Here is a 12,919-nt window from a genome sequence, read left to right on the forward strand (position 1 = left end):
GCATTCCTGGGACATTGCGCAACTTCTCCAATCTTAGAATCAGATGGAGCACTGCTACCCCCATTTTCTGGTCCGTATTGATTTTTGTGTGGATTTTGCATTTGACCATAGCAACCATCAAAAGCCCAGCTTTACAAAGATACAATGTCAACAAAACAAATGTTGTTTTAAAGTTGAAACCATGAACTACTTAAAGGTAGCAGCTTGTACAATATTCAGGATGTTAACTTCAAAACTTTTAAGTATTTCACAGCACTCCTGTGAATTCACCGTGGTGCCCTCAAGAGCCTTGGCACACAGTTTGGGAACCATAGTGTTACCCTATCCTGCCAGCAATCAAATCCCAAGTGCTCAAGTTCTGCCACCAGACCTCTAAGAATTACCAAACCTCTAAGAATTCTGGGCTAGGTAAATAATGCAGGTCTCCCAGAAAACTACAATCTAGCCTATGTTGATTATTCTTACCTCTGTTACAAAGGTATATATGAGGTTACTACAGCAATGTTGCACTTTTATAGACTGTCACTTCCATGGGGTGTGATGCAATAGTAATAGATGTGAGTTCAAATCCCAGCCATGCCATTTACTGACTTTTTCATTATTATACTAATAGTTTTTATCCATCACTTACTGTAAAGCAGGTGCTGTACAAAGCATTTCCACTAATGACCTGATTTATCTTCCTGGCTGGTCTTATTACTACTTCTGGTTTACAAACGACAAAACTGAAGCATACAGTTCCAAACTTTGCTCAAGATCACATAACTAGAAAGTATTTGGGAAGTTACTTAGTCTCTCTTCTAAATAGAAGGAATAAAGCCTGGCTGAATAGATACAGATTTCAGTATCATTTTACTTGCCATCACAGGAAAAAGGAAGACGGTAGGGAAAAAAATGTTCCTACATTTTCAAATACAAGTTTCCTTAGATGGACCATTTTGCCTTTGAACCATAGAAAATTAATACTTTTAGAAATAGTTGTTTCCTGAATAGTATCAAGATTCCTTCTGATTTTTTAAATATTTTCAGTTAAGTCAGTATCTGTTAACTAAGGCTAAGAACAAAATGGGAAGAAGGACATTGGAAGACTGAATCCTAACTCCAGAGAAGAGATGAGTTGTCAGACTCTCCAATCAGCAATATTTTAAGATGCAGTTGAACCAGGAAGTGTGCTCTTGTTTTTATATTTTAATGCCTTATCCATAGGTTGGGGTCACCTGGGCTAGAGAGAATGACCACAACACCTGCTTGCTGCCAGTATTAGCCACCCCATGACCTCTTAGATATTTACAGTGGTAAATTGAGCTCATAAAAATCAATATATGCCATTTAACCTTTATTGTTCTCGCACCTGGTTTTAATGTTTTCACTGCTACTGGAGTGGTATTGTTCCACAGACCTTCCCATACTTCGCCGAACTGACCAGATCCCAATCGCTTCAGAAGCTGTATGGAGTTGCGGTCTATCTCCCACTGGTCCACGGTTTTATATGACAAATCAAATGGAGCTGGGACCTGGATCTGTTCCATAGAATAATAAAAGCAATTGTTAAAAAAAAAGGGAGGGGGTATATTTAATATTATTTTGTTGAAAATAATAGTCTAGGTACTTTTAAATAAAACATTTTTTAAAACAAAATATTGTAAACTGTATTATTATTGCTTCAAAAACAAAAAGTATGGTGGGAGAATCTGCATTGTTAACTCTTCAAATTGATCTTCCAAATCTTGGGAAGTCAGACACCTTCTTGTCAACCTGTCTGATCCCATACCTAATGCCATCGTCACTCAGGTCTGGAATGACTTCTCTGTCTCTCTTCACCTAGCTAAATCCTCTCAGTTTCAAGGCCCAGTTGAAGTTTCATCTCACCCACAAATCCTTCCCAAACTCTTTGGCTATAGTTTTATTATATGTATCATTTATTTTGCATAATTAAATGTTTTATATTTTTCAAACTCACTTTTTCATTTCTTTATTTGTTCATTCATTTATTTACTCATTCATTTAGTAAGTAAAATTGTTTTAAGCATTGACTAGGTGCTTTTCTATAAACAAAACAAGCAAGACCCCTGCCCTCCAAGAACTCATATTCTAGTTTACCACCTGCCCTATGGTCTCTGTGGCAGCTTCTAAACTCTGCTGTTATGGCACAAAAAAATCCAAAGAAAACTCATATATGAATGAGCATCTGCGCAAATAAAACTTATTTACAAAAACAAGCATACGTCAGTGTGAGCTCATGGGCCATGGTTTGCCTATACCTGCCTCAGGTAATAAAATGACAATTTTTTTCCCGAACTGATATTCCATGAAAAATACTCAGATATCTGAAGGAAAAAAGTTAACTTCAATAAGCAAGCACAGCTTGAAAGCATTTTCACCTTTAAGCATGGTTTCCCCAGCTTGACACACAGGCCGTCACTCGTCTTGGTGTAGTGGCTCACAAATTCGTTCAGTGTTGAAAAGGTTCTTCTCCGGGTGAGAAAAAAGCCCCCTTCATCCAGTCTTTTAATTCTGTAGTGTTTTACAACTCCTCCATCTAAAACTGGAACCCAAAATAATTCCTGTTAATAAACTTCTTGCTAAAGCCAAGCAGATTTATTTACTTTGTGGTGACATTTTCAATGCATAAAATGAAATATACATAAAATTATATGTACTTCTCAACTTCATCTCAGAAAAGATTTAAGAAAGTTTCCAAAGGATATAGAACAAAAGAGAGAGTGTGAGAACTGGGAAATAATACTGAAGGAAATATAAAAATAAAGGGGTGAGGCTAGCACTAAAAGAATCCATGCTTCAAAGCCTAGTATACTTGATTAAAACAAGCCATAAAATTGACTCTATCACTCTAGCAATGCAAAGAAGGAAACCTTACCATTTTGAGGAATCACAGTATCCATAAGATAAAATCATGAAAGGTTTTTAGGAACAGTTTGACTCTTCCTGGTGCAGAGACCAGGGAGAAATTTCTCCCATGAAATCCTATAATGTGGCAATGGAAATAAACAGTGTGCTCAATACCATCTTACAATAATGCATGGAATTCCACAGGACTGTTCATTATATCGTACCTCAATGCAGGCTGGTAACAGAATGTCCTAACACAGTTCAATAAAAGCAATTCCACAGAGCCTAAAATAATGCAGTCCACACATGCAATGTTCCAGCAGTATTGCTTAATCCAAGGGTGAGTCCCGTAGGATCTACAGGAATAACTAGACTGTGTTAATTTTTATCTAGTCAGACTTGCAGTGGTTATTTTGTTACTCTTGCCACCCCCCTACCATTGACCCTTCTTCTGTTAACAGCACCCCCAATTTTCCTCAGAGAATTGTTGCTTCTCTAAAAGCAAGTGGTCCAGAGGGACCTGATAGCCACCTGGAGCCAAAAAAGACATAATTAGTGCAATAAGAGCCAAGGAACCCCAGTTCCAGGACTTGATAGTTCCAGAAAGACAGGAAGAGTTTTGTTGGTGTGGCTGCTGTTTTGGTTTTGGTTTACTGATGGGAGTTTGGAGCTACTGGCAGAATCCTGGCCTCTAGGCAGGAAGCAAGCTTGCCTTAGAAGAGAAGCAGCCTAGTGGGAGGCAGTCTTGATTTGGAAAGTGAAGCTTAATCCCAGGAGCCAGTCAAGCCTGGCTTTTCAGCTACAAGAGTCAATTAACTACCTTTTTGGTGAAACTATTTTGAATAGGGATTTCTGCACTTACATTCAAAATATTGACTAATGCACTTTGTACCTATGCTTTCACTTAGCAAAGTTATTGATAAGTATTGGGCAGCATTTACCACTAGAATGTTATTCTGCATTCCTTGCTAAATATAGGACTTTATGCTTCAATGAGTAGTCAGGCTGGTGCAATGGTCTTATGAAAGGAAAGAAGACATCCCACTTCCCATATGGAGATTTACTGAGGGCATGCCAATAGCTAGGACAAAAAAAAATTTTTTTTTTTTTTTTCAAAAAAAGGAACTGGCACACACCAGAAAAGCTAAAATGAAAAAAGACAGTATTAACAAGGAAGTGGAGTGACTTCCCACACACAGTTGATGGAAGAGTAATTTTTACCACCACTTTGGGAAACCGTTTTTCCTTATCTACTAGAGTTGAACATAGTCATACAGGTAATACAGTAATTCCACACCTAAGCATAAAATCAATAAAAGTGCACAATATATTCACCAAAACATGTGTTTAACAATGTTTTTAGTTGCCTGATTTGTAAGGGTCTAAACCTGGAAACAATCCAAATGTCCATCAACCAATAAATAGAACTATCCAAATGTCTATCAACTAATAATTGAATTAGCTAAAAAACTGTCATCTGGTTGAATGCAGACTTGTAAATAAACAACAACTGCAGCTACACACAACAATATGAATGAATCTCGCAAACTCAAATATACAGTCTCATTAATAAAAAGCAAGGCTGAGCTGGGCTCAGTGGTGTCTCACACCTTTAGTCACAGTATTTTGGGAGGTTGAGATGGAAGAATTGCTTGAGGCCAGGAGTGCAAGGCCAGTCTGGGCAATGGTAGCAGACCCTGTCTCAACAAAAAATAATAATAATAATAATTGTTTTTAAATTAACCACTATTGGTGGCAAATGCCTGTAGTCACAGCTACTTGGGAGGCTGAGGCAGGAGGATCATTTCAGCCCAGAAGGTCAAGGCTGCAGTGAGTTAGGAATGATTGCGCCACTATACTCTAGTCCAGCCTGGTCAACAGAACAAGACTGTCTCTAAAATAAATAAATAAATAAATAACAAAAACAAGCAAAACTATTGATATGAGGGGTCAGTGACTAGGATGCTAACCTTATTCTGTTTCATAACTTGGTGCTGGTTACCTGGATGTATTCACTTTGTACTCACCAAACTAAACTCTTACCAATTGTGCATTTTTATTATGTGTATCACACTTCAATTTAAAATAATACTTTTAAAATGTTGGTGTTTTGCTTCTGTTTATGAGCAAATGGGACATCAAGTCTCCAAACTGCTATATTACGGTTCATGCTGCATTATTTCAGTATCGAAGGTTATCAAAGTAAATGTTACCTAATTTTCACCTTGGATATAAAAATACTCAGTAATATACACGTAGAATATTAACTTTAAGCAAATAAGTTTTCTAGTAAGGGCTGTGAGAAATCTGGCTACAAAATGCCCTCCTAAATAACTGAGTTGACTTGCAGTATAGGAGTATTTGCTATAAGCCAGAAATATGCAGGGAAATATCAAACAAAAATCAAGACTTTAGGTGTACAACAGTGAATATGAAAGTAACCTTTCTTTTTTTTTTTTTTTTTTTTTTTTTTTTTTTTTTTTTTTGAGACAGAGTCTGGCTCTGTCGCCCAGGCTGGAGTGCAGTGGCACGATTTGGGCTCACTGCAAGCTCCGCCTCCCGCGTTCACGCCATTCTCCTGCCTCAGCCTCCTGAGTAGCTGGGACTACAGACGCCCGCCACACGCCTGGCTAATTTTTTGTATTTTTAGTAGAGACGGGGTTTCACCGTGTTAGCCAGGATGGTCTTGATTTCCTGACTTCGTGATCTGCCCGCCTCAGCCTCCCAAAGTGCTGGGATTACAGGCATGAGCCACCGCGCCTGGCCTTTCTAACACAACATCAACCACAGTAATGCAACCAATACAGCAGACAAGCACAACGAATAATAAAAGCATACACTTTTCATGTTCTTCCCAGTGGTCTTTAATTTGTAGTCTGTGAGAATAACACTCCCCTGTCCCTAGATGAAAGCTCCAGCAAAGTTTTTCTGCCCACTTTTAGGTATTAGACAGTCTTATTTCCACTTAAAATCACAAACACAGTCTCAATTCAAGCCTAGATGCCCAGTCCCAGATGATAACCAAAACACTCTACTGCTACGTGATCAGGTGTCAAATCTTCTCTCCTTCCCCAGCTCAGGCCCGCTTCAGGCCAAAAGGCAGCAGTGGAAACATGGTATGGGAGGTTTCCTCTCTGTTTCTCTACTACAGCTGCTTCCCCACTTTTCCTTCCCAGCTGGGTTCTGAGCATTCAGGCTAAGAGCAAAGAGAAGAGGGGGTAAAGATGAGAAGGCCACACTCAGTCGACTTCCCACTCTGAGCCTGCTGGCAGAAACTCAAGCTGACTCCTCTCTGGGACACTCATGCAGGGCCTTTGGGGCTTCCCCATCTCTAAAGGAACCCTCACTGCAGTTGCTAAGATGCAGACATTTCTAGGATGCCTGCACCCGGTCGCCTCTCAGCTTCTGTTTCCTGGGCAGTTCTCCCACCACATTCTCCCTTACAGGTCTCCTCTTATCCTTCAGCAGAAGCTTTCTTGGGCAAAACCCAAAACTCCTCCAGACCGTCCATCTACAGTGCCATGGCACTTTTGCTCATTAGGAGACCCACTTATGGTCCTAAGATAATATTTACACATCCCTTGCCCTGACAATTACCAGGAGGAAACAGAGGCTGGTGTCCTAAGTCACGTCTATCCTACTTCCATAGGTTGCTTTAGCCTTCTCAACCTGAGTCAGGCACCTGTGTTCTATCCTTCCAACTGCAGAGGATGGAGAGTTAGCCCTCAGAGTGGTCTTCCTGAAGCACCCTCTCATTAGGTTTGGGGTCCCATTCATTAGCCCAGGAATACAGGGGGGCCCATAGTGTGCCAACAGCTTTCTTCAAAAGCAAAATGCCATCAGCAAATTCTTCCTCCATTCCACTCCATGTATCCTTTCTAAATTATTAACAAGCTGAGAGATCCAAGAGCAGCCATACCTATCTTTGACTGATTCCCTTGTCAACTGCATGGAGATCTGACTTAGAAATTTTACTTCTATTGTGTCTTCATAACCTCAACCAAAAACTCAATTTTAACATTGTTATATTCACATGTATTGACCCCAACACCATGTTAAGCATTATTTTACATTATTTTGTTGTAATCTTATAACAGTTATATAAGGTAGTTATTAGGTCCATTTTATTTCTCATAAAAGTGAGTAGATGGCACTGCCAGAATTCAACTTGGGGCTTGTGACTCTAAGATGCTCTATAACCAGCAGATTTCACATAGGAGATCTAAATGTCTAATAAGACACACCTCCAGTTCATGACAATAATATTATGTCATCTGTATTCAGGAAAATGTTTTACTTTCAGCAGCGATATCATTCATTCATTTTAATATTTTCCTTTACATTAAAATACAAAAGGCAAGAGTCCGTTTAGTTCCTTCAAGAGCAATATCATTTTCTTAAACTTTTTTGTGTTTCTGGAACACATCCTTGTACTCTGATTTGTCAAGAAGCTACAATTCCTACTGGCTATGACTCTTAGGCCAGCGTTAATTGCCCTATATAATAATCATCAAATAAAGGACTTCTATTAGGATATAGAACTTAGCTCATAATACATTCCTGAAGCTGGAAACCATCATTCTCAGCAAACTAACACAAGAACAGAAAACCAAACACTGCATGTTCTCACTCATAAACAGGAGTTGAACAATGAGAACACATGAACACAGGGAGGGGAACATCACACACTGGGGCCTGCTGAGGGATGGGGGATTAAGGGTGGGATAGCATTAGGAGAAATACTGAATGTAGACGATGGGTTGATAGGTGCAGCAAAACACCATGGCACGTGTATACTTACGTAACAAATCTGCACATTCTACACATGTATCCCAGAACTTAAAGTATAATTTTTAAAAATTAAAAAAAAAAAAAAGCCAACAAAGGGCCGGGCATGGTGGCTCATGCCTGTAATCCCAGCGCTTTGGGAGGCTGAGGCAGGCAGATCACTTGACGACAGGAGTTCAAGACCAGCCTGGCCAACATGGCGAAACCCTATCTCTACTAAAAATACAAAAAATTAGCCAGGTGTGGTGGCATGTGCCTGTAATCCCAGCTATTCAGGAGGCTGAGGCAGGAGAATTGCTTGAACCCGGGAGGCAGAGGTTGCAGTGAGCCAAGATTGCGCCACTGCACTTTAGCCTGGGCAACAGAGTGAGACTCAGTCTCGGAAGAAAAAAAAAGTCAACAAAAAGTCAAAGACAGCTGTAAACAGTATCATGTTAGTCTCAATTCATTTCTCCAAAAAGTTACAAAAATATAAGAAGTAGAAGGATATCCAAATATAAAATATACTTGCTATTTATATAAAGTCTTGGCCTAAATGTTCAAGTCTTGACATCTATCAAAAAGAGAAGTCCATAAATTAAAGCTGAGATGTCTAGCAAGCCAATAGATCTGTAATTGGAAATGATGGGAAGCAATAAAAAGAATTTCCCTTTTATAAACAAGATGAACCATCTACTAGTTCCAAATGGAAATGGGCTACATGGAAATTAAACACAAACTTACAAATTTGTAGTGCACCACAAAAGATCTAATCGTCTCCAAGCTAGAGACTAAAGTCAATAGATGGCAGAGGGGTTAAAGTGTGCTTTGTGATTTTCTGAATAAGGGATGCAAATCACAGTGATAAATATGGCTTTGGAAATTGCTACTGATTATATAAAGAAAGCCTAAATAAATGTTTGCCAGATCTTTATGATGCAGGTTTAAATTCTCAACTGTCAAACCCAATGCTTGGCAATAGCACCTAGAGTTTTCAAGCACAAAGAGAGGTATTTTGTTTAACGGAAAAAGCAACAGACTGGGAAATGGCAGACCCAGGTTACAATTAATTAGTATATAACCAAAAACATGCCAGTCTCATGGGCCTTGATTTCTTTATTATTAAAATAAAAGAGTAGGCTTTGTAAAAAATCTCCAAATTTCCGAATGCTCCCATCTTAGCATTCAAAGATTTCTGATGACCATTGCTTTCTCTCCCTAAATTCTGATCTGTTTGTGTAGTCCTTTCGTAAAACTTTCGTAATTCTTACCTTGGAGCTTTTGAACCCCATTTGAATGCTTTTCCTGTGAATCTTCTAGAAGCTGGCCCCTTCCTTTCCTTTCAATTTAAATCCTCAGAGCCAGCCTTCTCTATCCACCTGAGCTCATCCTTTCTATCACATAAACCTGTTTAATTGTGATGGTATTTATCACAGTAGAATTCTCTCTGTGAGGGCAGGGGCTCTGCTGTCTTCATCCACTAAAGAGAGTTTGGCACAGAGTAATAACTAACATAAACATCTACTGAATGAATGAATGATGTCACTAACTCTTGGATTTTAAGTGAAATATAAATTTCTGAGATGTCTGCTGCAATATTAAATAGGTAATTATAGCAGTACTTTTGGGACTTACAAGACTTCCCTGGAATCTTATTTTAAAATGGCAAAGAAAAAAAAAAAAAAAAAACCTCAGGATATAAACACTACTAGAGAATAGTCAGTCAAGTCAATATCTAATTTCTTGATTTTTAAAATATAATGCAGAAATTTTTTTTCATCTTTTACTGGCATCATGAGCATTTATATGTGGTTCCTTCAAGTTTTCAATCTGAACAAAACTGAAAGGTATGTATTATTTAAAAATAAGACCACAAAAGCTACATCAGGGAAATTCAATACATTGTAGTCAGGATGAAGGCACTTTTAATATTGCATATATTCATAAATACTCAAATAGAGAATGCAAACTATTTTTTAAAAGTATTTTCATTTGTTAGTGGTGAGTTCATATGCTTGCAAATTGTCGTTCTTAATGAAGGTTGAATTCACGTGTCTCAGAACTAGAGAGAAATGAATTTTCCATTCCTTTTCTGGCTTGTGATCTTTATTATTGAACCAAGCCTATTCCAATTCCTACAGACTATAAGTGAATGCTTGTGCCATTCTTTTTGTGAAATACTATGAGTTCATACTTGTTAAGTATTTTAGTATTTCAGCTGCAAAAAAATATATAAGATTAACTAAAATAAACTGGAACCATCCATCAAAAAAGTTGCTGGCATTGTGATTGAACTGAGTTAAAAGATCAAAGATCTTGAGTTTACATGCTGTTTGACCTAGGGAGAAATGTTTCACCTGTCAACTGATTAATCTAGCAGAACATGTCGAAGAATTAGGATAGATTGCGGAGATGCAGGTAAGTATGTATGAGGAGTACAATAAATGTTGGTTGCATGTTGAAAGAACTCAGCTATTCTGCATGTTAACTTCTATATGGACTATACCACAAGTCACCTGATTATTTGGCAACCCTCACATCCAGAGTAACTGATTCAGGAGAGATCTAGATGGGGTCTGATGATTTCCGTCCTGTTTGCCAAACCCAAATGCATTTATGTAATATATAGTTGGTGACAGATATAGAAGCCCAGCTTTCTTCTAACATGGTAAGGTCTTATTTTGCAGTCCTTTCATAAAACTTAAGTAATTCTCACCTTGGAGCTTTTGAGGTAGAAAAGTGTTTTCTCTGTCACTATATAAGGAATGCTGTGAGATTTTATCATAAAGCACTTTCAAAGAACTCTGCCCCAATTCTATCACATGTGTGACATATTAATCAGAACATATTAAACAATTATGAAATTCAGGATATTCCAAAATTAGATTTTTAAAAGACAGTAGTTCCAGAAATTAACTTTGGAATATAACATAAACATAAAGTCAGAGGCTGTGTCTGCAAGACACAAAGACGTCGAGTCGGCTCAGTGAAAAATGTTGGTATAACAATTAGTTTGGTGTTTTACAGAAAAACAAATGGTTGATTGTGCAGATTTTTGTTTTTCAGCTGGTCTTCTGGCATCATCTGGGCATAGCCTTATTCCTACTGACTGATAATAATCTCTTCCCATACTGAGTAAAACAATATGACTTCATTGATTGAGCAATGGAATGAAAATCAAGAACTCACTCCCCTAATCTTATTCTGCCAGTGATTTGTTCTTTGACCTTAGGCAAGGAATTTCATTTCAGTTTCCTTATCTAGAAAATGAGAATAATGATCTTATCTATATACTCCCAGAGGGATAGTTTGAGTGTCATTGTTCACAAAGGATGATAGATATTTCTAATGTACAATATGTGAATACTGTATCACAATATCAGTATTGTCAAATAGCATTGTCAACAAAAGACAGGCAGTTTCACAGTAACATTTTCTACTCCTTACAGAGTAATGGCAACTTAACATAGTGGCCATCAAGCATATTAAGCTAAGAAATTGCTATTAATTCTGTGTGGAAAAACTCCTGGCATTTGTAAACTCCTGTTTATTTGGTTTGTTTTTAGATTTGTTTATTCTTTGCAAAACCATTACGAAGACAACCATGATGATTCTCCCTACACCACTACCTCAGAAATCATGCTAAGATAGCTCTACACCAATAAGTGAATAACATTAATTGATTTGTTATGTTGTATCTCTCATTAAAACACAATTCAAGACACATGCTCATTTTACACTGAATTCTCTTCTACAGCAAATAGAGTAGGATTCCAGCACGAGTTATTTTGAGAGAAGAAAGTACATCTGTCTAAATTATTAAAGTGGCATCATGTAGAAGAGTTGTTCTCTCCTTCCCTGGGGAAAAACATCCACTAAGACTAAAGAGAAAAAACACAGCTGTTTCATTTTATCCATACAACTCAACCTGTGGGTCTCAAAGGGCACTTAGCTCCCAACCACGAAAATTCTGTGTGCTGCGGACATTGGTCAGTAAGTTTTGCTGTTAAACTGTGGATTGAATTAGATGATGATCCATTAAGAAAGTGTCTATATTAGTTTACTCAAGAAAGCTTACCAAAAAAGCTTTTTGAGGATACATCTGATAGCTCCCAGGTCCTAGGGTCTGTCAGGGTTGTTATTAGTCAAGAAGCCCAGCTGAGGTTACTTTACAGTTAGCGGCAACAATCAACAACTTTTGTAGGCAAAAATTCACTACCTCTTCCATATGGAATAGCATAGAAATTGTGAGCCTGAACCATATATTGGTTCAAATACTGATCACATTTTTTAAGAAAAATTAGTCTTATTCTAAAGACCCCAACAATCCAACCCCTTATGGAAATAAACCAACTCCTTATCAAAGCTGGCTATTAAGTGTTCAGTACACAATGTCAATTTTATTGTTTATATATTCGGTATGTAAAGCAGATGAGTACCTCTTTAACAATATATAATTGTAACATTCAATATTTTGTCAGCTAATTTAATTGAAAATTACAATTTCCCATGAAAAGTACAATTTCCCTTGAAAATAGCATTTTCAGCATCTGATATTGCAGGGAAATGTTCAAAGAAATAACTTGACTCTTTATTCCTCTCGAGACTCTAACTCTTCACTTGGTATTATATATGCAATAAATCACCAGGAATTAACACACTTGGATTATATTATCTCAGTTTCCTACAGAAAATCTCTCAGTGGGTAAAGATATAATGAGACATGAGACCCAGTGTATCTACTTTTCAAAACTTACTCTAAGGAAATAATCTAACTATTTACATGCATTTATTTAGTTACATCCCTACCTTGTTCTAAAAATGTTTGAAGGATTGCATAAACTATAAAATGCCTCAAAATATAATAAAATTTAAAATAAATAGATGAAGGAAATAAGACAAAAGGTAAATAAACAGACAATGATTCCAGGAACTTGGCTAGTATGCTTTACATAGATATCTTCAGATGCCAATCCATGTTCAAGCGATGTGGGCCAGAATTGGCACTGTGCCTTTCTAGCGCTCACAGTAAAGAAGTAAACACATTCAGAGACCGAATTCCATGAAGAAAATATTAATCATCAACTATTAATCAAAACACATACACACACAACTACAATCATGTGCCAAATAAAGACGCTTCAGTCAACAACAGCCTGCATAAGTGATGGCAGTTCCATAAGATTACGGTAGAGCTGAAAAATGCTATTGCCTAGTGACCTCATTGTGCTATCAGTTGTAGCACAATGCACTATTACGTGTTTGTGGTGTTGTTGGTGTACATTAACCTACTTTGCTGCCT

At 37.6% G+C, this 12,919-nt stretch overlaps 1 protein-coding gene across 1 annotated transcript in view; it reads right to left on the reverse strand.

The window, feature by feature from the left end:
- The window catches only part of FRK (fyn related Src family tyrosine kinase), a 115,175-nt gene that overhangs the window by 16,982 nt on the left and 85,274 nt on the right, over positions 1-12,919 (reverse strand). Inside the window, exons 3-4 of the mRNA XM_010358153.2 lie at positions 2,382-2,545; positions 1,352-1,520 (exon numbers count right to left, since the gene is read on the reverse strand). Of these exons, the coding sequence (XP_010356455.1) occupies positions 1,352-1,520; positions 2,382-2,545 (333 nt within the window). The remainder of the gene's footprint in view (positions 1-1,351; positions 1,521-2,381; positions 2,546-12,919) is intronic.

Source organism: Rhinopithecus roxellana, chromosome 4 (assembly GCF_007565055.1).
Source record: "Rhinopithecus roxellana isolate Shanxi Qingling chromosome 4, ASM756505v1, whole genome shotgun sequence".
Taxonomy (NCBI): domain Eukaryota; kingdom Metazoa; phylum Chordata; class Mammalia; order Primates; family Cercopithecidae; genus Rhinopithecus; species Rhinopithecus roxellana.